This window comes from Microcaecilia unicolor, chromosome 5 (genome assembly GCF_901765095.1).
Source record: "Microcaecilia unicolor chromosome 5, aMicUni1.1, whole genome shotgun sequence".
Classification (NCBI taxonomy): Eukaryota; Metazoa; Chordata; class Amphibia; order Gymnophiona; family Siphonopidae; genus Microcaecilia; species Microcaecilia unicolor.
The window spans coordinates 281,588,544-281,616,505 of NC_044035.1; the positions used below are offsets into that span (position 1 = coordinate 281,588,544).

General features: G+C 43.7%; 1 protein-coding gene across 1 annotated transcript in view; it reads left to right on the plus strand.

Annotated features, from left to right (window-relative positions):
• CADM2 (cell adhesion molecule 2) overlaps positions 1–27,962 on the plus strand; it is a 1,618,262-nt gene that overhangs the window by 1,358,441 nt on the left and 231,859 nt on the right. Inside the window, exon 7 of the mRNA XM_030204240.1 lies at positions 22,105–22,195. Coding sequence (XP_030060100.1) covers positions 22,105–22,195 — 91 coding nt within the window. The remainder of the gene's footprint in view (positions 1–22,104; positions 22,196–27,962) is intronic.

Genomic DNA, 27,962 nt, shown 5'->3' on the forward strand with positions numbered 1-27,962 from the left:
ACGTCCATCTTTCGTTTTGAAAATACCAAGGACGTCTTTGGATTTGGATGTCCTTAGATTTGGATGTCTTTGACTTTCAGTGATTTTCGAGACCAAAGACGTCCAAGTCAAAAACGTTCAAATGCAAGCCATTTGGACGTGGGAGGAGCCAGCATTTGTCTTGCACTGGTCCCCCTGACATGCCAGGACAGCAGTCTGGCACCCTAAGGGGCACTGCAGTGGACTTCATAAAATGCTCCCTTACCTTGTGTGCTGAACCACCCAACCCCCCACCCAAACCCACTACCCCCAACAATACACCACTACCATAGCCCTAACGGGTGAAGGGGGCACCTAGATGTGGATACAGAGGGTTTCTGATGGGTTTTGGAGGGCTCGCTGTTTCCTTCACAAATGTAATAGGGAGGGATGGTATGGTCCTGGGTCCACCTGCCTGAAGTGCACTGCACCTAGTAAAACTGCTTCAGGGACCTGCATGCGCTGTCATAGACCTGAGTATGACATCTGAGGGTGGCAAAGAGGCTGGCAAGTAATATTTTAATAATGTTTTTTGAGGGTAGGAGGGGGTTAGTGACCACTGGGGGATTAAGGGTAGGTCATCCCCAATTCCCTTCAGTGGTCATCTGGTCATTCTGGGCACCTTTTTGTACCTTATTCATAATAAAAACAGGTCCGGGTGAAAACGTCCAAGTTTTACTCATGGACATCTCTGCTTTTTTCCATTATGGGTCAAAGACGTCCAAGTCTTAGGAACACCCAAGTCCTGCCTTCACCACGCCTCCGACATGCCCCCTTGAAATTTGGACATCCTTGCGACGGACTTCAGTTAGAGACATCCAAAATCGGGTTTCGGTTATACCGATTTGGACATCTCTGAGAGATGGACGTCCAAGTACCGATTTATGTCACTTTTTGGACGTCCATCTCTTTCGAAAATGAGCCTGATAGTAACTTATAGAACTGTGTAAGTCTAAGCTTTTTGAAAATGAGCCCCTTTGTCATCTTAGCAGTGTAATAGGTCCATTTTGCAGTGAGAAGTGCCTTTTTGTAAAAGTAGACAGTACTCTTATAGATTTTACAAGAGAAGGGTGAAGCAGATCATAGCCATTTCCTCTCTGCCTGATGGAGTTGGAGTTTCTGCCATCACAATTCAGGAGTATCCCAGGGGTCAGATTGCCAACAAGATAGAGAGATCACATGAGGTGCACGAGGATCTATAGTATTATAGGCATTCTACAAACAGGTATATCATTGAGTTGCCTTATCGTTTAATGATAGATAAAGAATATATATCAAGGTTAGAATTTTCAAGAAGCGAGGTGGCTATAATATTAGAGCGGTCCCTGTGGAAGATAGTTTTAGTTGAAGGATTGACAGAAGCTGTAGTCATGATGTAATTAAACAGTATTAAAGAATGATCTATCCAGGGTAGTGGGTGGGATGCAGTGATGTGTAATGCATGATTATCTGCTAATATTTCTAGCAGATATAGGGGCTCATTTTCAAAGCACTTACTTGCAAAGCTCCATAGGTTACCACGTTACATTGTAAGTCTAAGTGCTTTGAAAATAAGCCTCATGGTCACTTCCATATGTAGATTTTGGGGTAGCCAAACTACCTAAAATGCAACAGCACACCTCTATGTGACTCATGTGAGTTACCAAAAATGACTCTGTCTCTACCTACTGTATCTACTACATTACTGACAAGTAGTGCTGCTCATAACATTGATTGCTCACCTCCAATATTGATACCATGGGTCTTTTTAATATGGTAGAAAATCTTTTATCCAGAATATAACAGCTCTGATCTGTAATTGAAAATGCCTTTTCTGTTCCTGTTGGTGGAAATTTACAGTTGTCATGAGTCTTTAGTAATCACATTAATAGCTCAGACATTTTTGAAGGCCAGGGGGCTTTTTGCCAGCAATATAATATCTTCACTCAGTTTCATGAAGTTCTAGAGGGACACCATGCAATTGTTGCTATCAAATTTATGTCCTCTGATTTTGATCAAATGTTTTGAAAATTGTGCAAGGGCAAAGGAATCAGAGATTTGTATCTGCCTTTTCTGCAGATGCATAATTCAGAAAAATCACATACAATAATGCCTCTCCCAGCATAATTGCAGTGTGGGAACAATTTTTGGAAGTGTAGGTAAACACAAGTTCATTGTAGAACAACATGCTTACTTTTACATGTAATACTGGGTGGGAAATTTTCAATTTACTGTAGTAAATAGCTATATAGATTTTAAACGTGTTCTACGTTTGTTGTGCATGTAAAGGCCTCAAGTTGTTATAAAGTATAACTTTGATGGAAATGTAGTGGTAAAGGGTCTAAATTTAAAATGGTGAAATTTCCCAGTGATTATTTTCTCTCCTGATCTAGCAGTCCAGTTTTTCTGCAGTTGCCTTACTGCTAGGTAATCCCACAAAAGTTTTACATTTGTTAGTAGGATTTACAGGGTTTTTATTTTCTTACGTGGAGGGCCTGCTTCTTACACCCTGGAATGTGGGACAAAATTGTTGAGAAAGTACAGCCTAGCAGACAATATTGCTCTAGTTTTTAATGTATTGAACAGGCCTGTAGCTATAAGGGGATTTCTTAACTTTGTTAATACAAGAAAGTGTTTCTTGGCTATTTAGTTGTCATATCTCATGTGCAAATATTGATCTTACCCATTGTGACTACTGGTCTGTGCTTTTGCTGATAATACTGGTCTTGTAGATTACTTTCTGAGAACTACAGTGGGGGAAATAAGTATTTGATCCCTTGCTGATTTTGTAAGTTTGCCCACTGACAAAGACATGAGCAGCCCATAATTGAAGGGTAGGTTATTGGTAACAGTGAGAGATAGCACATCACAAATTAAATCCGGAAAATCACATTGTGGAAAGTATATGAATTTATTTGCATTCTGCAGAGGGAAATAAGTATTTAATCCCTCTGGCAAACAAGACCTAATACTTGGTGGCAAAACCCTTGTTGGCAAGCACAGCGGTCAGACGTCTTCTGTAGTTGATGATGAGGTTTGCACACATGTCAGGAGGAATTTTGGTCCACTCCTCTTTGCAGATCATCTCTAAATCATTAAGAGTTCTGGGCTGTCGCTTGGCAACTCGCATCTTCAGCTCCCTCCATAAGTTTTCAATGGGATTAAGGTCTGGTGACTGGCTAGGCCACTCCATGACCCTAATGTGCTTCTTCCTGAGCCACTCCTTTGTTGCCTTGGCTGTATGTTTTGGGTCATTGTCGTGCTGGAAGACCCAGCCACGACCCATTTTTAAGGCCCTGGCGGAGGGAAGGAGGTTGTCACTCAGAATTGTACGGTACATGGCCCCATCCATTCTCCCATTGATGCGGTGAAGTAGTCCTGTGCCCTTAGCAGAGAAACACCCCCAAAACATAACATTTCCACCTCCATGCTTGACAGTGGGGACGGTGTTCTTTGGGTCATAGGCAGCATTTCTCTTCCTCCAAACACGGCGAGTTGAGTTCATGCCAAAGAGCTCAATTTTTGTCTCATCTGACCACAGCACCTTCTCCCAATCACTCTCGGCATCATCCAGGTGTTCACTGGCAAACTTCAGACGGGCCGTCACATGTGCCTTCCGGAGCAGGGGGACCTTGCGGGCACTGCAGGATTGCAATCCGTTATGTCGTAATGTGTTACCAATGGTTTTCGTGGTGACAGTGGTCCCAGCTGCCTTGAGATCATTGACAAGTTCCCCCCTTGTAGTTGTAGGCTGATTTCTAACCTTCCTCATGATCAAGGATACCCCACGAGGTGAGATTTTGCGTGGAGCCCCAGATCTTTGTCGATTGACAGTCATTTTGTACTTCTTCCATTTTCTTACTATGGCACCAACAGTTGTCTCCTTCTCGCCCAGCGTCTTACTGATGGTTTTGTAGCCCATTCCAGCCTTGTGCAGGTGTATGATCTTGTCCCTGACATCCTTAGACAGCTCCTTGCTCTTGGCCATTTTGTAGAGGTTAGAGTCTGACTGATTCACTGAGTCTGTTGACAGGTGTCTTTCATACAGGTGACCATTGCCGACAGCTGTCTGTCATGCAGGTAACGAGTTGATTTGGAGCATCTACCTGGTCTGTAGGGGCCAGATCTCTTACTGGTTGGTGGGGGATCAAATACTTATTTCCCTCTGCAGAATGCAAATAAATTCATATTTATTTATTTATTTATTTATTTGTTACTTATATCCCACATTTTCCCACTCATGCAGGCGCAATGTGGCTCACAGAGAGTTAAATAATAGTACAATCTTAATAGCTTAGTCAAACATAAAGAAGTAGGTTGGAGGGAAGAAACTAACAACGTGAACTAGGTAGGGTAAGGGACAAGGGATGTTTTAATCAACATGGCAAGTTGAGTGGTAAGTCTTGGCAAAGAGGAATGTCTTTAACAACTTCTTAAAAAGGGCATGATCCTCTTGAGTTTTAAGGTGACGAGGTAGTGCGTTCCAGTATTTGGGACTCCAATAACAGAAAGACGAGGCGAAGATTTTCTTATACTTGACTCCCTTACAATTCGGAAAATGGAGGTGGAGATAGGACCGAGCAGCAGGGTTGGCATTTCTAGGCGGAAGGTCGATCAAGGGGAGCATGTAATCCGGGGAGGTCCCATAAATGATTTTATGTGTTAGGGAGCAGATCTTAAAAGCGATGCGCTCCTGTACAGGCAGCCAATGAAGTTTAAAGCGCAGGGGTTCAGCATGTGCAAAACGCCTTTCTTTAAGGATGAGCCTCGCCGCAGTGTTCTGAGCCGTTTGGAACATTTTCAGTAAGGAGGCCTGGCAACCCACATAAATACCACTACAATAATCCAGGTGGGATAGGACAAGCCAGTGGACAAGGGTACGGAACAAGTCTCTGGGAAGGAGATATCTGATTCGCCGAAGTCTCCACATGGCCTGGAACATTTTTTTGGAGACTGATTGTACGTGATCAGCCAGCTGGAGATGTGAATCCAGATGCACTCCTAAAAGTCTCAGGCTTTTAGTAATCGGGAGGGTAGAGCCCAGAACTGGAAGCATTGAGTCAGATATATTAGAGTGCGTGGACGAGAGGATGAGACAATGAGTTTTTTCCCTATTTAGCCTGAAGCGGAACACCCTGGCCCAATGTTCTAAAGTGGAGAAACAGGCATCTATGAGGTTGGTAACTTCTGATATTGTGGTTTGAAAAGGGATGTAGACTGTAATATCGTCCGCATAGATGAAAGGGTTGAGGTCCAGATTAGCAAGTGCTGTGGCTAAAGGCATCATCATAATATTGAATAGTGTCGGTGAGAGGGGAGAACCCTGAGGGACCCCACAGGAGGCATTCCACGATTCAGAAGTATTGGAATTCACCATTACCTGATAGGACCTAGAAGTCAAGAAACCCTTGAACCAATGTAAAACTGGCCCTCCTATACCAAAAGAATCCAGTAGATGGAGCAGGAGTTCATGATCCACCATGTCAAAAGCACTAGACATATCAAATTGTAGCAGAAGAATTTTCCGTCCAACAGATAGTTCACGTCTAAAGTTGGATAAGAGGGTGACCAGGACGGTCTCTGTGCTGTAATGAACTCGAAAACCTGATTGCGAATGGTGGAGGATATCAAAATTAGTCAAAAATTCGTTGAGCTGAACATTGACCAGACTCTCCATCAACTTGATAACTAGAGGTATGGAAGCCACTGGGCGATAATTTGAGATGACATCTGGTTTGATCTTTGGATTCTTTGGGATTGGGGTGAGAAGAATGTTTCCATGACCTGACGGGAAAAGTCCTGCGCTTAACATATAATTGAGGTAACAAGTCAGTTCTTCAATATAAGATTTTGGTGCGACTTTTAGGAGATGAGTCGGACATACATCTAATTTGCAGCTTTTATTTGTGAATTTTTGTAGAGCAGCATTCACCTTGTCAGGCAACAAGCGATTAAATTTTATCCAAAAGCGGTCTGCAGGACAAGCACCCGAAGGCTCGGCCAAGGATGCCAGGAAGTCATCCACATCAGAGAGGCAGCTGACGGTTGAAGACCGTAGGGTAAGAATTTTCTCCTTGAAGTAAGATCCCAGTTGTGTAGCTGACGGAGGATCAACACTGGAGCGTTCTAGCTTGCGAGTATCTAGAAAGGTGTTTAGTAGCTGATATATCTGTCGTATGTCCCGGCCAGCCGCTTTCATCTTAGTTGAAAGGTAGGTGCGTTTTGCGTTTCGGGTAGCGTATTTATACTTGCGGTGACTACTTTTCCAGGCTTCCCTAGCCTGATCCGATTTACATTTTCGCCAAGTTCTTTCCATACGTCGTACCTCGCATTTCAATGCTCTCAATTCTGCTGAGAACCAGGGTGATAATCTACGAATGTACGAGGTTTTGAGCCTCAGGGGTGCAATTGTATCCAGCACAGTATTGCAGGTGTGGTCCCAGTCAGTGAGATAAGTGGACGAAGATGGTTGCATATCCAAGCCGTGATTATAAAGAGACCTCCAGAACAAGTTGGGGTTAATGATGCCTCTGGTGTAATATTGATAAGACTGACGAGGCCGAAGGGGATCTGAGGTTTGCCAACACAGGGTGAACTGTAGTTTAAAGTGATCCGACCAAGCCGTTTCCATCCAGCCAGTATCATGAATGGAAAAATTTTGATCGTCTTGAAATTTAAATGAGAGGAGGTCAAGTGAATGACCTTTACGGTGAGTTGGACCTGAGATAGGGCATTCAAGGTCACAAAGGTGGAGAAAATCCAGGAACTGGGATACTTCTGGGGAGGTGGAATTATCCAAATGGAGATTGAGATCACCCAAGAAAAGTATGTTCGAGTTGTTCATATACTTTCCACAATGTGATTTTCCGGATTTAATTTGTGATGTGCTATCTCTCACTGTTACCAATAACCTACCCTTCAATTATGGGCTGCTCATGTCTTTGTCAGTGGGCAAACTTACAAAATCAGCAAGGGATCAAATACTTATTTCCCCCACTGTACATGCTGCTGCAAAATTGAAAATGTTGCTTGGATGAATCGGTGGTAATCCATTCAGTTTGCTAATAACATCATTCATGCTTGTCTATAAATAGACAAAAAGCCTGATTCACTGGTGTTTTTCTCCATTCTTTGTCTACATGTTAAAAAATTCTTTTAAAGTCACACCCAAAGAAACATTTTCATTAAGGTTTTTGTGTCCTTATGAGCATATTTTATGCTATTTATTTTTACAGTACACCCTAGACTTTGGAGCAGGGGAACTAGGCATATTTTGTTGAAGATTTCAATTGCACATAGTTATCAACTATTGGGAGCATATCTATAACTGGGTGCTACAAATTGGGCATGCCCATGCTGCATGCTGAGCATTAATTTTATAATGACATCTGTGCACCCAGATTCTGTTATAGAATACTAGTGTGTCGACATTGGTACAGCGAAATGTAGGTGCAGTTATGCCATGTCTGTCAGGCATAACTTTTGGCACCTAAATGCAACATTTTAACATGTAACTTACAGTTTTCTGTAAGTTATGCGTATATTGAGCTGGCGTAAGTGCTTGTGCCTAAAGCTATACGCAAAAATAGATATGGCAGTATTCTATAATGGCTATTCCCCGAGGACAAGCAGGTTGCTTGTTCTCACATGTGGGTCGACATCTGCGTCGGCCCAGGAATCAGCATTTTGCAAGTAAAATATAAAAAAGGTTTTGCCAGAGTCTTCTGGTGCGCGTGCAGCACACACCGCACATGTGCAGACCGATTTCCTACCCGTTGCATGAACGCGTTCCTCAGTTTTCCTTTTTCCACGTTGAGGTGCGGTAGAGTTTTTCTGCGCTCCTCTCAGGCCCAGGAAAGAGTTTTCCACAGTTTTTTGGCTTTTTGCCTCATTTTTCTTTATTTTATTTTCAATTCTACAGTTAAAAAAAAAAGAAAAAGGTTCCCATAGTTTCCTTTACTTTTCTCCACCTTTTAAAATTTCCTTTGTTTTCGACTCAGCCAGCTTAGGCCGCACGGTTGGGTTGTTCCCTTATTTTTGTGCCCTTTTTTCTTTTAACAGGCACAATCACGTCTTTTGATTTTGCCGAAGCCGTTTTTCCTTCCATGTCATCGAAGACACCCAGCGGCTTCAAACGTTGCACTCGGTGCAACCGGACCATCTCAGGTACCGATACCCATGCCTAGTGTATCCAGTGCCTTGGGCCCGACCATAGCCCAGCCGCTTGTAGTCTGTGTCTTCGTATGAAGAAAGGGACCCAAGCATCTCGAGAAACCCAACGAGAAAAGCTATTTGGGGCTTGGTCTGGTCCTTCGACATCGGTACCGAGGTCAGTGGCGTTGACATCGACTTTGAGGGAAGCATCGATGTCGGGAGCAGAGGTAATGGCTGCTGAACGACCTATTCGCGCTGGGATCAGTGAGGCATCGAGTGGGTCTCCACCTCCCTCAAGGCCTCCTACTGTGCAGGCCCCCCAGGACTGACCTTCATCCAAACCGGCCCCTAGGAGGCGTGAGGATTCCACGTCCTCATCGGTACTGAGGAGTCTCAATGACATGCGTTGAGCGAAGGCGAAGAAGCACCGTCATTGTTCTCCTTCGACACACGGTGCCGGGAGCTCCAGGGTATTGAGGGAATCAGCACCCGAGAAGCATCCTTCGCCAAGAGGATCGCCCCCCCCCCCCCCCATTCAGGAGGTGCGGATGCGTTGGTCTTCTGGCAGCCTGGTACCTGCTCCCGAGCCTCAACAGATTCTGCCACCGACCTCGCAGCCTTGACCGACGGCAGCTCTCAACGAGCGCATCAGGACCCTGCTTCCAGAACTTCTGGAAGGATTGCTGCGCCAGTCTGCTTCGGTGTTGGGGGTGCTTGTGCCTTCCGTAACATCTGCTGCAGCAGCATCTGGCCCTTCGCCTGTGGTGAGGTCCGTGACCTCGGTGCCACCTGCGGCATCGGTGTTGGCTGCCACCCAGGTTGACTCCCCTTCGACGTTGGAGGAGGAAGCTTCAGCGAAGTCCAGGTGGGCGTCGACTTCTCGGCACCGCCATCGAGGGCGTCATTCCTCAGCGTTGAGGCAGGCTCAGTTTCAGACTGCTCTGAGGGATGTCTTGTCCGATACTGAAGATGAGCGTTCGTGGGAGGAAGAGGAAGATCCCAGGTACTTTTCTTCTGACGAGTCCTATGGGATTCCCTCTGAACCTTCCCCTCCACCAAAAAGGAGACTTTCTCCACCGGAGAGTCTATCCTTTACCTCCTTTGTACGGGAAATGGCTGAGATGCTCGAGGTCCTGGACTATCCTTCGCCTAGAGAGGCTGCAACGGCTCCTTTGCATAATGTACTGAAGGAAGTCCTTATGCAAAACTGGTCATTCCCTCTGTCTAATCCCGTGATCCCCCAAAAGACTGAATCCCTATATCGAATCCATGGTGAGCCTGGATTGATGAGGTCTCAGCTACCATACAATTCTATGGTGGTGGACTCCGCCATCAAAAGAGCCAAGAGCACTAGGGACTATGCCTCGGCGCCCCCAGGTAGAGAATCTAGAACCTTGGACTCTTTTGGGAGGAAGACGTATCAGGCCGCTTTGCTTGCTGCCAAGATCCAAACATACCAGCTCTTTACGAGCATCCACTTGCAGAACTCGGTGAGGCAACTGTCTAGCTTGGTTGATGCACTCCCTCTGGAACAGGCCAAGCCTTTTCGCCAGGTAGTCAGGCAGCAGAAGGCATGTCGTAAATTCCTGGTCAGGGGTATGTTCGACACTTTTAGCATCCAGGATCGCTGCTCAAGGTATAGTGATGTGCAGACTCTCATGGCTGCATGTCTCTGACCTGGATCATTTGGTTCAGCAGCGGATGGCAGATGTTCCTTGCCGGGGGACAATCTTTTTGGTGAGAAAGTAGAGGATCTTCTTGACCAGACCAAGAAGTATAATGATGCTATGGATTCTCTCTCCCACCGGGCGTCTTCTGCTACTACCGCCTCATCTAGGAGGTTTTTTTGGAGGGAAGAGGGGTGCTCCCTATTCCTATGCTAGGCGTAGGTACACTCCTGCTTCTCAGCAGCCTGCCTAGGCTCAGTCCCAGCGCGTTCGTTCTCGTCAACAGCATGCGCCTAAGGCCACTGTGGCTCCCCATCAAAATCAAGGGACGGGCTTTTGACTGGCTCCAGTTCAGCATAGCCTCTGTAAACGTGTCCGTACAGGACGACTTGCCGGTTGGGGGAAGGTTAATGTTTTTTCACCAAAGGTGGCCTCTTATAACCTCCAACCGGTGGGTTCTTCAAATTGTCTGGTTAGGATACACCCTCAATCTGGAATCCAAGCCTCCAATTTGCCCACCAGGAGCTTAGTCCTACAGCTCCCAGCACAAGCAGGTACTTGCAGAGGAACTCTCCGCCCTTCTACAGGCTCAAGTGGTCGAACCCGTTCCACCAGGGAAAGAAGGGCTGGGATTCTATTCCAGGTACTTCCTAGTGCAAAAGAAAACAGGGGGGATGCGTTCGATCCTAGATTTAAGGGCACCGAACAAATTTCTTTTTCGAGAAAAGATCAAGATGGTTTCCCTGGGCACCCTTCTTCCCATGATTCAGGAAAATGATTGGTTTTGCTCACTGGAAGTATCTTCAATTTCGGCTGGAAACACAGCACTTTCAGTACCGTGTACTGGCTTTTGGCCTGGCGTCTGCGCCCAGAGTGTTTACAAAATGCATAGCTGTAGTTGCAGCGTCGCTACGCAGGCTGGGAATGCATGTGTTTCCTTATCTCGACGATTGGCTGGTGAAGAGCACCTCCAAGGAAGGTGCTCTGGAGTCCATGCGAATGACTGTTCGGCTGGTGGAGCTACTGGGGTTCGTCATCAATTATCCCAAGTCCCATCTCACCCCAGTCCAAAAATTGGAATTCATTGGAGCTCTGCTGGACACTCAGACAGCTCAAGCTTATCTTCTCAAGGCAAGGGCGTACAAACTTCTGTCCCTGGTGTACATGGTTCAAGCGTCTCAGCAGGTCACGGCTCGCAGATGTTGAGACTTCTGGGGCACATGGCTTCCACAGTTCATGTAACGCCCATGGCACACCAACATTTGAGATCAGCTCAATGGACCCTAGCTTCCCAGTGGTTTCAAGCTGCGGGGGATCTAGAGGATGTTATCCAGCTGTCCACCTACATTCAAAATTCTCTTCAGTGGTGGATGATCTGATCCAATTTGACCTTGGGACATCCATTCCAAATTCCTCAGCCACAAAAAGTGCTGATGATGGATGCATCCCTCCTGTTGTGGGGAGCTCATGTAGATGGGCTTCACACTCAAGGAGCCTGGTCCTTTCAGGAAAAAGGTCTTCAGATCAATCTCCTGGAATTGCGAGCAATTTGGAATGCTCTGAAGGCTTTCAGAGATCAGCTTTTCAACCAAATCATTCTGATTCAGACAGACAATCAGGTTGCCATGTATTACACCAACAAGCAGGGGGGCACCGGATCATGCCGTCTGTATCAGGAAGCCATACAGATGTGGCTTTGGGCACGCCGTCATGGCATGTTTCTCCAAGCTACTTATCTGGCAGGAGTAAACAACAGTCAGGCCGACAGGCTAAGCAGTATAATGCAACCTCACGAGTGGTCACTGAACATGGGCGTAGCCTGCAAGGTCTTCCGAGTGTGGGGCACCCCTTGGTGAATCTTTTTGCCACTCAGATCAGTCACAAGGTCTCTTAGTTCTGTTCCAGGCCCACGACAGACTAGTGTCAGATGCCTTTCTCCTGCATTGGGGAACAGGCCTCCTGTATGCGTATCTTCCCATACCTCTAGTAGGGAAGACTTTGCTGAAACTCAAGCAAGACTGCGGATCCATGATACTGATTGCACCCTTCTGGCCGCATCAGATTTGGCTCCCTTTTCTTCTGGAGTTGTCCTCCATGGAACCGTGGATATTGGAGTGTTTTCCAACTGTCATCACCCAGAACGAGGGGTCACTGCAACATCCCAACCTCCAGTCTCTGGCTCTCACGGCCTGGATGTTGAGAACTTCGAATTTGCCTCCTTGGGTCTTTCAGAGGGTGTCTTCCGAGTTTTGCTTGCTTCCAGGAAAGATTCCACAAAGAGGTGTTATTCTTTCAAATGGAGGAGGTTTGCCATCTGGTGTGACAACAAGGCCCTAGATCCTCTTTCTTGTCCTACACAGACCCTGCTTGAATACCTTCTACACTTACCAGAGTCTGGTCTGAAGACCAACTCCGTAAGGGTTCATCTTAGTGCGATTAGTGCTTATCATCGCCGTGTAGATTCCACGTAGAGGTGTTACTCTTTCAAATGGGGGAGGTTTGCCGTCTGGTGTGACGGCAAGGCCCTAGATCCTCTTTCTTGTCCTACACAGACCCTGCTTGAATATCTTCTACACTTATCAGAGTCTGGTCTCAAGACCAACTCCGTAAGGGTTCATCTTAGTATGATTAGTGCTTATCATCGCCTTGTAGAGGGTAAGCCTATCTCTGGACAGCCTTTAGTTCACTTCATGAGAGGTTTGCTTTTGTCAAAGTCCCCTGTCAAACCTCCGCCAATGTCATGGGATCTCAATGTCGTTCTCACCCAGCTGATGAAAACTCCTTTTGAGCCACTGAATTCCTGCCATCTGAAGTACTTGACTTGGAAAGTAATTTTCTTGGTGGCTGTTACTTCAGCTCGTAGGGTCAGTGAGCTTCAGGCCTTAGTGGTAGATGCACCTTATACTGTTTCATCACAACAGAGTAGTTCTCCACATGCACCCTAAGTTCCTACCGAAGGTGGTGTTGGAGTTCCATCTGAACCAATCAATTGTCTTGTCAACATTCTTTCCCCGACCTCATGCCCACCCTGGCAAAAGCAGTTTGCACACCTTGGACTGCAAGAGAGCATTGGCCTTTTACGTGGAGCGAACAAAGCCCTTCAGACAGTCCATCCAGTTGTTTGTTTCTTTCAATCTCAAATTGGCTAGCAGATTGCATTTCCTTCACTTATGCCCAAACTGGGCTGTCTCTGGAGGGCCATGTCATGGCTCATAATATAAGAGCCATGGCTGCGTCGGTGGGTCACTTAAAGTCATCCTCCATTGAAGAGATTTGCAAGGCTGCAATGTGGTCATCAGTCCACACATTCACATCTCACTACTGCCTTCAGCAGGATACCCGACGCGACAGTCGGTTTGGGCAGTCAGTGCTGCAGAATCTGTTTGGAGTTTTGAATCCAATTCCATCCACCTAGGCCTGTTTTTATTCTGTTCCAGTCTGCACTCTAAGTTAGCTGTATATAGTTTCATATTAATTTATGTTTTGTCCTCGCCGTTGCGAGGCTCAATTGACCAATGTTCATTGTTTTGAGTGAGCCTGGATGCTAGGGATACTCTACATGTGAGAACAAACAGCCTGTAGCAGGTATTCTCAGAGGACAGCAGGCTGATTGTTCTCACAAACCCTCCCACCTCCCCTTTGGAGTTGTTATCTGTTATTTCATTTGCTTTTTTATTTAACTGAGGAGACGTGCTCGTGCAGTGGGCGGGAAGTCAGTCCGCACATGCGCGGTGTGCGCTGTATGTGCGCCAGAAGATTCTGGCAAAAGTTTGTTTAGTTTTTGCTCTTGCTGCTGTTCTCGAAGAATACTTGCTACAGGTAAGTATCTTCGCTTTATCTAGTAGTGAAATGTTTTGCATGCTTTGCATCTCATTACTATGTACCTTGAGTTAACCTAAATAACACTGTGTTCTGGCACCATAACCTGTGCTAGAGCCCTTTAACACGCATTAAGGGACATATAGTGTAGGTTATTGCTGTAATGCAGCTCTAACTACTCCCTTTTATTGAACTAGAAAAGGTACAGAGAATGGCAATCAAAACGGTAAAGGCAATGGAATTTCTCTCCTATAAAGGAAATGTAAACATGTTAGAGCACTTCAGTTTGGAGAAGAGATGTCTGAGAGAAAATATGAACAAAGTGGAACAAATAAATAGAGAACAGTTGGTTAGTATTTCCAATATTATGAGGACTATTGGGCATGCAATGAAATGAATAGGTAATATAATTAAAACAAATCAGATTTAATATTTTTTATTCAACACACAATTAAGCAATGAAATTTATTGTCAGGAGATATGTTCAAGATAGTGAGAATAGCTAGTTTTAAAAAGAATGTAGACAAGTTATTGGAGAACAAGTTTATAGACTATTATTAGCCATATCCAAGGGTACTCAAGGAATCAGAGAAGTTCTGGCGGCTCCGCTGTCTGATCTTTTCAATGCTTCCTTAGAGTCTGGAGTGGTCCTAGAGGACTGGAGAAGGGTGGATGTGGTCCCTCTGCACAACAGCGGAAGTAAGGAGGAGGAGGAGAATTACAGATCTGTTAGCCTGACCTTGGTGGAGAGTAAACTAATGCAAATGCTCCTAAAGCGGAGGATTGTAAGGTTTCTCAAATCAAATGGACTGCTGGATCTGAGGCAGCATGGCTTCAGTAGAGGCAGGTCATGTCAGACAAATCTGATTGATTTCTTTGACTGGGTTACCAAACAGTTGGACTTGGGAGGAGCGCTAGATGTGGTATGCTTGGATTTTAGCAAAGCCTTTGACACAGTTCTGCATAGGCGACTGATAAATAAATTGAGTGCCCTCAGTATGGGACCTAAAGTGACTGACTGGTTTAAAAATTGGTTAAATTGAATAAGACAGAGGGTAAATGGAACTTTCTCTAAGGAAAGTGATGTTATCAGTGGTATATCTCAGGGGTCGGTCCTTGGGCTGGCTCTTTTTAACATCTTTGTGAGTGATGTTGCATAAGGGCTGTTTGGTAAGGTTTGTCTTTTTGCGGATGATACCAAACTCTGTAATAGGGTGACCACCCCGGAGGGTGTGGATGGCATGAGGAAGGATCTAGCGAAATTTGAAGAATGGTCCAATAATTGGCAACTAAGATTTCATTCTAAGAAATGCAGGGTCATGCGCTTGGGCTACAATAATCCAAGGGAATGGTACAATATAGGGGGTAAAGTTCTTCTGTGTACAAAAGAGGGGGAGCTTGGGGGTGAATGTGTATGATGACCTTAAGGTTTCCAAACAGGTAGAAAAGGTGACGGTCAAAACCAGAAGGATGCTCGGGTGGATAAGGAGAGGGATGACCAGCAAGAAAAAATAGGTGATAATAACCTTATATAAGTCTCTGGAGGCCCCATTTAGAGTACTGTGTGCTATTCTGGAGAACGCACCTACAGAAAGATATAAACAGGATGGAGTTAGCGGTTTTGGTCATAAAACATATAGGGACAGGCTCATGAACCTTAGCAAGTATATGCTGGAAGAGAGGTAGGAGAGAGAGGATATGATACAAATGTTTAAATACCTCTGTTGCATTAATGTACAGGAGGAGAGCCTTTATCAAATGAAGGAAAACTCTGGAATGAGGGAGCATATGAAGAAGTTAAGAGAAAATAAGCTTAGGAAGAATCTAAGAAAATTCTCTTTTACAGAAAGGATGGTGGATGCATGGAATTGCATCCTGGTGGAGGTCGTGGAGATGAGGACTGTGTCGGAATTTTAAAAAGTGTGGGACAAGCACATGGGATCCTTTTAAAAAAGGAAGAGTTAGTGGTTACTACTACTACTTAACATTTCTAAAGCGCTACCAGGGTTACGCAGCGCTGTACAATTTAACAAGGAAGGACAGTCCCTGCTCAAAGGAGCTTACAATCTAAAGGACAAAGTATGCAGTCAATCAAATTGGGGCAGTCTAGGTTTCCTGAATAGAGGTAAATGGTTATGTGCCGAAAGCTACATTGAAGAGGTGGGCTTTGAGCAAGGATTTGAAGACGGGCAGGGAGGGGGCTTGGCGTATGGGCTCAGGAAGTTTATTCCAAGCATAGGGTGAGGCAAGGCAGAAAGGGCGGAGCCTGTAGTTGGCGGTTACTGAGGATGGGCAGACTGGATGGGCCATTTGGTCCTTATCTGATTCTATATAGACTTGAGAAATCACCATTTTTCTTTAGGTGTGAGGAACCTGGATTTCCGCTGTAGGAGAAAGGGTGCTCAGCTTGATGGATCCCATTTGGCATATCTTATACGCTCTTATGGTGGTTGCAGAGGGTTGGAAGTTCCTATCACCTTTCTCTTTTCATGCCATTTCACAGGCAACAAGTGCTTTGATCTTGTTCTATTTCTCTTGTGCACTTGCTGGCACAGCTTTTTAGTTACATGGTATGTTTTAGCTCTGTTAATATGCAGGGTCATGTATGGAAACCAGCTGGAACGGTAGAATGGTTAATGTTGAGAAACTTTGGAATTTTGGATGCAGTTGCACTTGGTATGGATTTCTTAGGTGAAGTGAGGGCATTATATGAAGGTGGCTTTGGGTTGGCCAATGCCTGCAAATCAGATGGCCTGATAGTAGAACATCTTGCTTGAAGCAAAGTTGACCTACCTAGCAAGGTGGTTATCAAACTTCATGGGCTTGGGTATGTGTGGTTTACCTTATTTTGGAAATCAAAGGCTACAGCTTTATAAACAATTTTTTTAATGGAGCCCTTTTACTAAAATGCGTTAGAAAATGCACTTAACGTCTTTTAATGTAGGACTTTTCCACACACTAAGCCTATTTATAATGTGGGACTCTTCCACACGCTAATCCTATTTATAATGCTACCCTAAAAGAAGGCTTTCTATTTTGCAGGGCTTATGATAATTTTTCCAATAGTGTGTGAGACCTGCAAAAAATTAACCCAGGAGCACTTACCACCTGCTATTTGAGAGGTGCTAAGTGCTCCCGTGTTAGCTCTGCATTAACCACTTAGTGCACACTAATCAGAACACGCTAACTAGTTAACATAGACATGCTAGCTCATCATCCATGGCACACCCCCTTCCAAAAAATATTTTCAAAAATGTGCTTAGCATGTGGAAATTGCAAAATTACTGCAAAATGCTTTAATATGTTGTACGGTAAACATTTTCTCACATGCTAAGCATGTCCATCTTCTAGAAACATCCAGATTGAGTTTTGAAATGGCAGAATTTGAACATCCTATATGGTAGTCATAGGCGCCCCGTATAAGAGGCTTAGCCTCCCCAGCCCAGCTCTGACCTTCCCCGCGGCCCTGCTGAGACTCCTGACAAAATCTTCTGCTGCCACCGCTTCTATTGAGCAGCGCAGCGGCAGCCAGGAACGACATCTATGCAGCTGATCCACTGCCGCCGCTTCTCTCGGAGCCAGCATAAGAAGAAAAAGAAGCGCGGGGCCGCAGCAGCGTTCAGACATGCGCTGTCGGCTCTGCCGGTCTCTGCCCCGTGACATCAATTTCCCGTTCCGGGGGCAGAGGACCGGCAGAGCCGACAGCGCATGTCTGAAAGCTGCTGTGGCCCCGCGCTTCTTTTTCTTCTTCTGTCAGCTAAAGAGGCCCGGGCCGGAGGGAGAGAAGAGAACGTGGCCACTGGCTGGAAACGTTAGGAGGAGAGAGAAGGAGAGCAGGGGAGAGCCAGGGGACATGGCCAGCGCAGTGGAGTTCCAGAGAGCAATAGGGAGAGAAAGAGGGGACATGGAAAAAAGCAGGGGAGAGCCAGGGACATGGAAAAAAGCAGGGGAGAGCCAGAAAGAGATGGGGAGAGAAAGAGAGGCCATGGAAAAGAACAGGGGAGAGCCAGGGACATGGGAAAAAAGCAGGGGAGAGCCAGAAAGAGATGGGGAGAGAAAGAGGGAGAGAAAGAGGGGCCATGGAAAAAAACAGGGGAGAGCCAGGGACATGGAAAAAAAGCAGGGGAGAGCCAGAAAGAGATGGGGAGAGAAAGAGGGGCCATGGGCAGGAGAGAGAGAGAAGCTGCTGGGGAGAAACTGGGGGAGACACTAGCTGTCAGACTGAGACATGCTGGCTGGATGAAAGGAGGGAGAAAGAGGAAAAATGCTGGAAGGAGGAAAGAAACTGGTAGGGAGGGAAAGAGGAAAGACACTGGAAGGATGGGGTGAGAGAGGACATGCTGAATGGAAAAGGGTCAAGAGAGAACTGTCTAGAAGGAAGGGGAGATAGAGGAAGACAATGGACGGAAGGATTGGGAGAGGATAATGGGTGGAAGGATGGAGAGAGAAAGAGGGATAACACTGGATGGCATGGTAGGAGAGAAAGAGGGAAGGTGCTGGACATGGATGGAGGGGAGGGAAGTATATGCACATGGATGGAGGGGAGTGAGGAGAAGTGCTGGATATGAATGGAGGGAAAACTGTTGAATTTAAGAGCTGGATCGGGATACTGAAGGATAGGGACAGGGCTACAGATGGTAGACAGGACACATAAGGACACAGGAGGATGGTGGACATGGTGAGAGAAAAAATATCAAATGGAAAGAAGACACTGGGACCAAAGCGAATAGAAAAACTAAATGATCAGACAACAAAGGTAGAAAAAAGTATTTTATTCAGAATTTATTAACTGGAATATGTCAGCTTTTGGAAATGTGCATCTGTGATGTTTTGCATGTAAATTTCAATTTTTCTAGTATTGCTGCATGCTGAGTTTGACTTCTTGAGGTAACTTTCCAGTTCAGTATTTTGCCTTCATATCTGTTGTGTCATGTGTTTTTCATGTGTGATCAAGGTGCAGTATTCTGCTAGCGTGTAGTATTTTCAGCCCTTTTTGGGTTGTTTTTTTTTGTTTCACTAGGTTGTGCACTGGAGTTTTAGAGCCCCGTGTAATTACAGTGCTGCCTTTCCACACATAAGGTTTAGCTCGTCCTGTCCTTGGAATTAGTACTGTTATAGTTTGGCTATATGAGTGTGTTTTTGCGCAAGTTTGTGTATAGTGTTTTGCAGTGGAGAGATTGTGTATTGGCCTTACTGAGGTGGCACCAAATCATCAGAAAGGGTTTTAGAGCCTAAATCATGACACACTACCTCTTGAAGGATCTACATATAGTCGTTCATAAAAGGAGCTCATTGTGAACACTTTCCACCCTAAAAGGGTGTTTTGTGGCTCTACATGAGAATTGTGATGATATGATCCCTTGTTTCATATTGTTGACGGTCTGCATTTTCCGTATGGGTTGTATATTGGTTTATTAGGGTCTGCCCAGTGTTATGGTACAGTAAGGTTTATGAGTGTGTTTTTGCACAAATTTGTGCATAGTGTTTTGCAGTTGAGCAATTGTGGTTAGTACATGCTTTGAGCAACCACTTTATTCTTTGACATATGATACATATTTAATATCTAAATTTAATAAAAGGTATTAATTGTGACTTATTTTTACTTATTTTTTTTCTGTTGTCAGACAATTATGGATGTAAGCCCCGCCTCTGGCCCCACCCCTAACCCCGCCCCCTTTAGCCTCCCCAAACAGTTGGGCCACCGACTGCCTATGATGGTAGTTCATCCAAATGGCAAGAGCGTGTTCTGGGTAGGACAAGAGAGGGCCCAAAATTAGGATATCCAATAATAATAATTGAATGGTAAGAAACAACCAAGGCTAAAAAGAAGAATGTTTTTATTTAGATCTGTTTTAGTCATGTCCAGGGTACAGATGAGCAACTGACCACTGGAGGGATTAAGGCATGACCCCTCATGAATCCCCCAGTGGTTGCTGTCTTCCTCCCACTCCCCTGAAAGTGAAACCAGAAAGGAATACCAGGCTCTATGACAGCATCAGGTATTATGGACATTCTGAACAAAGCAGAAAGCAGGTCTAAGCTAGTGATCAGCGTAGTGGACTGTAAACCAGGGGGAAGGAAGAAGTAGGAATGAAGAAGATCTTTCAACACAAGATGCTCACACAATACCGTTTGTCCAGATATTTATTGAAACAACAGCTAAAATCAAACAGCTGTTGTCTAGACGCATGAGACAGGCAATTATGCTGCTTGATTTTAGCTGTTGCTTCAATAAACATCTGGACAAACTGTTTTGTATGAGCGTCTTGTATTAGAAGATATTCTACATCTCTACTTATTCCTTTCCTGCTGTGGCATCATAGTAGATTGCTTGTTCCTTCACTCTGGTGGTCTTTCCTCTGTAAACCAGGGGCCCAGGTTCAATTCCCCATGCAGCTCTCTTTTTCCCCCTTTAAATTGTAAGCCCTACTGAAACAGAAATATGCCTACTATACCTAAATATTTATGACACTTTCAAACCTGAAGGCTATTGAGATGGTGTTCAGTCAAGTACAGTATGTATTTTCCTGTTCCTGGAGGGCTCAGCATTTAAAATATGAGTTGTAGGGGGATATGAACCTGGGTGTCCTGGTTTACAGTCCACTGCACTGACCACTAGGCTGCCCCTATGCTCTGCAAGGACATCTGTGTGGCCATTTCTATAAAAATGCTCCCAGATGTCCTTGTCCCTGGATTTTTGGTGTTTATAATTGGAGCGTTTTAGTTTGTAAAATTGCTGTTCATTTTGGACCGTTCTCATGTATTTTCAAACAGGAAATCCCATTGTATTTCCTGTTTGAAATTGGCTGTGAGATGGACATTTTTATTGGAAGTTATAAGCAGGATGTCCCAATTTTGACTTGCAAACAAATGCTGGCAACTAATATTTAAACATGTATGGCGGAAAAGACCTCAAAAGTCTGCTGTACCTAATCTTCTTCCACTGAGGCACTGTGCAAAGCAATAGATCATCATTGGTCAAAAACCTCCAAAGCCTTCCCTCTAGCAACTTTTTATTTTTCATTAAATGAATGAATTATTTTTCATTAACTTTAAATCCAGTAGGAGTCCTATTTCACCCATAATTTCTCCAGGCTTCTTCAGGGGAAATGTGTTCCCGGATCTGCCAAAAAATAAAGCACACCACATGAAACCCTCAGCATTCGATGTAAACAGAGCTTAACTTCTTGAACATACATACTGGCAATTCCACAGCACTGTCTTCTTTGCTGAGGCCCAAATCAAAATGGTGCTTCCTTATAACTAAGATGTTAAAGTATCAGGTAGCCAATTGGGTATCAAAACATCATCAGGGCACCAGAACTACATCATAGAAAGACAGCCCATTCAAATGCTCTGCTTCATAGACATACAGTGTTCCACCATCAGAGCTCCCAACTTCAATCGATTGACATACGACCTGTGTTCATTGATTATCACAAGTAATGTCTTGTGGTTTTCCCCACATACAATCTATTGCAGGGACACTGTAACACATAAATCACATGATCTGATTTACAGTCCATCTTGGTGTTCAACTTATAGCTCTTTCCATCAATAGGATTAACAAACTTCATGTTTTACAAGAGGAAAGAATTTGAAAGATCTTTTAAACCCAGCCAATCTACCCAGAGAGGAGGCATCATTGTTACATTTGAATGTAATACATATGAGATTATGAAGTGCATGGGAGGAGCTATAAGTTGAACTCCAAGATGGACTGTAAATCAGATCATGAAGAAGCCTGGAGAAGGGACCCTGTTGTTTTAAAGATAAGTGTGTCTTTTGCCTACATTCATTTAATGAAAAATAAAAAGATAAAGAAAATTGTTAGAGGGAAGGCTTTGGAGGTTTTTGACTAATGATGATCTATTGCTCTGCACAGTGCCTTAGTGGAAGAAGATTAGGTACAGCAGACTTTTGAGGTCTTTTCCTCCATATATTTTTAAATATCAGTTGCCAGCATTTGAAAATTGTTTCTTCACTTTTATTGTTTGCAAAGTGTGCTTAATTTGTTAGTGCATTGTTCAAGACTTTTGTGGGAGTATTTGCAGTTTTGACATGGATATCCTTTCAAAAATGCCCACCCATTGTATGTATGTGTCTTAATTTAGGATTAAGACTGGCAAATCATACAGTGATCAAATTCAGGGAGAGGCCGAATAATCCAAGTTAGCTGTATTGGGAAATTTGGATATCCACACATCAACCTCAAAAATCTTTTGAAATGAATTTTTATAATGAGCTGTCTCTAATGCTTAAGAATATAATTTTAAGACACATTTTTATATATACAATTACAGTGGCAGATTTAAGATTTCCAAAATATCATTAGATATCTAAAAAAGTGATTTCAAACAAAGACAGCAACACATCAGGGAATATATTGCTTTATAACTTGTATGGATAATGCAAATAATATATATTAGCTTAATAAATTATGCTTATTCTGTAATATTCCTTCCAGATACACCTTCTGTTAAGATTTTGCCCTCCACCCCTGTTCCACAAGAAGGACAGTCACTGACTTTGACCTGTGAATCCAAAGGAAAGCCGCTGTAAGTCAATTTAACAAGCAACCTCTGGTTAGCTTTTTAGATTATTCCCTGTTGATTGCAGTGTGTGAGTGCAGAATCTGCATTTTTTGTCTTGTCCTGGGGTGCAGAGTGATCTCAAATACAGAAAACCTCTTGAAGCATGTCTTCATTAAGTGGCTACGGAAGATTGGTCTTTTACTTTGTCATCAATTGTCTCTCCCTCTTCCGCTGAAGTTTCTGGGAAGGATTCCAGCTGAGAATTTTTCAGTAAGATGTTACAACCTCTAGAGTGCAGATTTCATCAGCCAATGTTTTCATCATCAGACAGATGATGCTTAGATTTTCCTGCAGTCAGACATCTTGCTAAAAACTTGCAAAGTCAAAGAATCTTCCTATCCCCTCCAGGAAAAAAAAAATGTTTTCTGACAATTTCTCTTTGTGTATTTGTGTACAGAATGTTAATGAACTGTGGTAAAAAGCCCATCTACGTCCGTCAAAACAAGAAAAGAGATGGTTGGCTTCTGGGAAATTAAGCTGTAGTTGTCATATTCTCAGTTTCACTTATAAATTGATAAAAAGTGTCCTCCTTTTGGATTTTGTGACGACAAATCACAAAATTTTGGCATCTCACATATATATTGGTTCTACGTTTTCAATCACAACCAACCTCTAAGGCTCAATTTTTGATGAAAGGATTTAAAAAATGTAAAGGCTTTTCCCAATTGATATTTGTTTTTTAGTGAAGATTTTAATTAGATTTAGGATGTGAATGTAAAGTATCCCCCATGATGCTGTAAATGATTAAATAATAAACTGCTCTATAGTTATTATTCTTGAAGTATGTTTTATTTGATAATTTAATGCAAGATGCATACTAATATCTGTGTCTTTGGTGACTGCCAAGTTTGAGCATGTAAGAGTGTACCAGAGTTTTTGTGTTAATTCTACTTCAATGGTCCAAAGTGTTTTCACACATAAAATGATAACAAGTTTAGCTGTTAGATAGGCAATAATCCAGCTAATGCTATAGGTATTACAAACTCCTATAAGCCAACAACTCTCTCTTAAATATCACTGCACCAGAAAACAAATATTTAGTGATTGGATTTCAGTATGCTCTGCTCATTGCCTTTATCAGTAAGCAACATCGCACAATTTCATCACTAGTCCATATAAGTATCTCTGTGCTCATGCCTTTTTTCAGTTTCAAAACATTCTTATAATACAAAACCCACTTATCTTCAAAAGGATTTCCACTGCAGCGATATTTAAGAGAGAGGTGTTGACCTAAGGCAGTTTGAATTAAGAGAGTGGTTAAACACATTTAGGGGCCCTTTTACTAAGGCGTGTGTCAAATTAGAACTACCACCCAGCTTCTGCGTGCCCCGGGCAGTAATTCTAATTTTGACACTCGTCCAAAATGTGTGACAGAAAAAAATTTCTATTTATCATGTGGCGCTAACCAGGCGGTAATCAGCAGTGTATACGCACTGATGATTACCACTCGGTTAACGAGTGAGACCTTACCGCTAAGTCATTGAGTGGTGGTAAGGTCTCAGTCCCAAAATCGACGCACGGTTATTTTTATTTTGCTGCACGTCCATTTGTGGTTTAAAAAAAAAGGCCTTTTTTGCAGACACTCTGAAAAGTGGACCTGTGAGCATCCAATACATGTCTACACCAGCTTTTTGGAGTGCCTTAGTAAAAGGGCCCCTTTAATTTTAAGAATCATTGAATTGTTCATAGCCATTACAGAAGCAGCAGTAAAGACACAGAAATAAAATCAAAAGCAGTACAAACAAACAGCATAAAATTAAGGCAGGAAGCAACCAAAGCTATTGTAAAATCAGCTTGACCTTGATTTTACTCAATAAAGAGTGGAGCCTGCTTTCTGTCTCAAGCTTCTCCAGGTTTGTTTGTTTTTTAATCTTTTTTTATTTCTTGTGTAATTGTGTGGAAGTATCTGTACTGTTTTGTTGTTTGGTAGGTTCTTATTTAACAGTTGAAAAGTTTTGGAGCTTTTTTCTTTTTTTAAACTCTAGCTTGTTCTTGAAAAAAAAGATGCAAACATAAAGTTTTGTTTGCCAGACAACAATGTGGTCCATCTCATTTTCTAAGAATGTTGTATGACAATAGTACATTTATGACTAGAGTACTGTTCAAGTCAATTTGATAGATTATTCCTCAATTTGAGATCTATGCTTTCTAGGTATGTACTGTTTCCAACTCAAAACACTGTCTGTATAAGTTGTATACTCACTGATATGATTTTAATTCAATATAGTATGATTATTAGCATGTGATTTTAATTTTTTTGTTTTGTCCTACAGTTTTGCCTCTCACGCAGCCTCTTGGCAAAATGTGGTCACATCAGGCATATGTATTTATTTGGGTCAGCGCTGCTTCTTCGTGCTGGCTAGCTCAAAGGACCCTATGATCCCTCACCTGTACCGTTTATTGTCTGTCACGCCCCTCCTCCCCTTCCTTGCCCTTTTCCCTTTTTAACCCTTTCCTTACCTTCTCCCCATACCTATCCTCTTGCCCCTAGCTCTTTCTAGCCCCCCCTGCCCCTCCCCTCTTTCCCCCTTTGTTCTAGCTGGCCTTCCGCCCATTTGTGGGCAGCATTCCCCTAGTGGGGTCTGCCTTTTTCTGATCTTCTGCCTCTCCTTTGTTCCCTATAATTAAAATTTTACAGCAAAAATTACATACTGTAAAACAACTTAACCAAACTAATGCTAAAGCATTACAAATATTTTGGAGAAATATAGGGGTCCTTTTGTTAAAGTATGATAGGCAATTAGGGCTAGATTCTATGTAGCACACTTAAAAATATGGTGGGGAAAAAAAATACAACTACGCATATTCTATAAAGTATGCTAAAAGTTAGGCATACTTTTTAGAATACGCATAAATTTCTGCATGGTTTATCAAATACACTGAGCGCCCATCCACATGACTAAATTTAGTCATGGGCAGGTACGCCAAGTAAAACTTGGTATAAATACTGACACCTAAATTAGGTGTGGACCAGGTGTATTCTATAACAACACGCATACATTTTAGAAACGCCATTGCACGCCCATGGCTATGCCCTCTTTTCAACTATCAGTCTCATTTTCGAAAGAGATGGACGTCCATCTTTTGACATAAATCGGAACATGGACGTCCATCTCCCAGAGACATCCTAATTGGTATAATCGAAACCCGATTTTGGACGTCTCCAACTTTAGTCCGTCACAAGGACGTCCAAATCTCAAAGGGGCGTATAGGACGCATGGTGAAGGCGGGACTTGGGTGTGCCTAAGACTTGGACGTCTTTGAGCCATATTCGAAAAAAGCAGGGGTGTCCTAAAGTAAAACTTGGACATTTTCACCTTGACATGTTTTTTTACGAATAAGGCACAAAAAGGTGCCAGAAATGACCAGGTGACAACCGGAGGGAATCGGGGATGACTTCCCGTTACTCCCCTAGTTGTCACTAACCCCCTTCCACCCTCAAAGAACACCTTTAAAAATATTTTGTGCCAGCCTCTATGCCAGCCTCAGATGTCATACTCAGGTCCATGACAGCGCATGCAGGTCCTGGAGCAATTTTAGTGGTTGCAGTGCACTTCAGACAAGTGGACCCAGTACCATTACCCCCCCTACTTGTTACATTTGTGGAGGAAACAACGAGCCCTCCAAAACTCACCACAAACCCACTGTACCCACATCTAGGTGCCCCCTTCACCCGTAAGGGTTATGGTAGTGGTATACAGTTGGGGGTAGTGGGTTTGGGGGGGGGGGTTGATGGGCTCAGCACACACAGTAAGGGAGCTATGCACCTTGGAGCAATTTATGAAGTCCACTGCATTGTTCCCTAGAATGCCTGATTGGTGTCCTGGCATGTCAGGGGGACCACTGCACTACTAATGTTGGCTCCTCCCACGTCTAAATGGCTAGCATTTGGACATTTTAGACATGGGTGTCTTTGGTTTCGAAAATCGCTGAAAGTCAAAGACATCCATGTCTAGGGATGTCCTTGGTATTTTCGAAACGAAAGATGGACGTCCATATTTTTTGAAAATAAGCTTTTCCTGCCAGGGGCGTAGCCAGACAACAGATTTTGGGTGGGCCTAGGCAAGAAGTGGGTGGGCATCAAGTGTTCTCTCCCCCTCCCCTCAACCACCACCCAAAAAATATCTCAGCTGGTGAGAAAATGCTTCTTTCCATCTTGGCAGTCTGCAGCAGGCATGCACTGAAAACTGAGCATGCGCAGGTGCCGCTATTGTGGAGAGTAGTGTTTTCGTTACCATCAGGGGGAAGTCTTCAGCTGGCAGAGCTTGGGATCCCCACCAGCTACCACTAAACGTTTGCTACTGTTGGGTGGGCCTGAGCCCTAAGTGGGTGGGCCCTGGCCCACCCAGGCCCACCTGTGGCTACGCCACTGCCCTGCCCCCGGATTTGGACATTTTACAAGGACATCCAAATCCAAACATAGACGTTTCTTTCGAAAATGCCCCTCCACGTGACTTAGAATTTACGCTCATCACTTTACAGAATATGCTTAGACAGTTGTGCACTTTAAATTCTAATTAAACCTAATTAGTGTCAATAATTGCTTGTTCATTGGCAATATTTGATGCTGAATGGCTTGTTAAATTAAGTTGTGCATGCAAATACAGAGAATGACCAGATTTGCACACACAACTTAAGTTGCACTATATAGAATCCAGGAGTTAGGGGACAATTCTATAAATTGGTTCTAAGATGTAGGTATCTACAAGTACTCACTAAGCATTATCAGACATTTTTTTAAATTATTTTGCAAGTGAATTATTTGAGTAAGCCTGAAGGCAAAGCATAGATCTATGTAGAGGAAGATCAAAAGGAATATTAAAGTAAGACTTGAGGAATATTCATGAGGGTTGTTTTCTATATGCTCTACAATTGCGCTGACTTCACTTAAGACATGACAGCCTTCTTAACTCCAAGGAGCTCAGCTTTGGATATCTTTAAGATAAGCAGGAGCTGGACTTTATGATGCTTTCTTGAATTAAGTTAGAAATTGTGTGTACAGTGATGGAAATGTTTTTTTCTGCCCAGTGTTAGAAAGAGCACAAATAGCTGTTGGCACACATATTTAAAAAAATGTTTTCATTTATTTAAAATCTATTAGTATTTATAAATGGATGTATAGGTTTTTGACATAACACAAAGATATTGAGTTCCATTTTTTTTTTTAAATTAGTTATAGCCAAGATGTAGTCTCCATGATGAGGTGCTCTGAGTGCCAATTTTCCCCCCCAAACCCACCTCCCCGCTCCCCCCGTTTTCTATTTCTGTTGATGGCTCTCTCATTCTCCCTGTCTCCTCAGCTCGAAACCTTGGGGTCATCTTTGACTCTTCTCTCTCCTTCTCTGCTCATATCCAGCAGACCGCCAAGACCTGTCGTTTCTTTCTTTACAACATCCGTAAAATCCGCCCCTTTCTTTCCGAGCACTCTACCAAAACCCTCATCCACACCCTTGTCACCTCTCGTTTAGACTACTGCAATCTGCTTCTTGCTGGCCTCCCACTTAGTCACCTCTCCCCTCTCCAGTCAGTTCAAAACTCTGCTGCCCGTCTCATCTTCCGCCAGGGTCGCTTTACTCATACTACCCCTCTCCTCAAGACCCTTCACTGGCTCCCTATCCGTTTTCGCATCCTGTTCAAACTTCTTCTACTAACCTATAAATGTACTCACTCTGCTGCTCCCCAGTATCTCTCCACACTCGTCCTTCCCTACACCCCTTCCCGTGCACTCCGC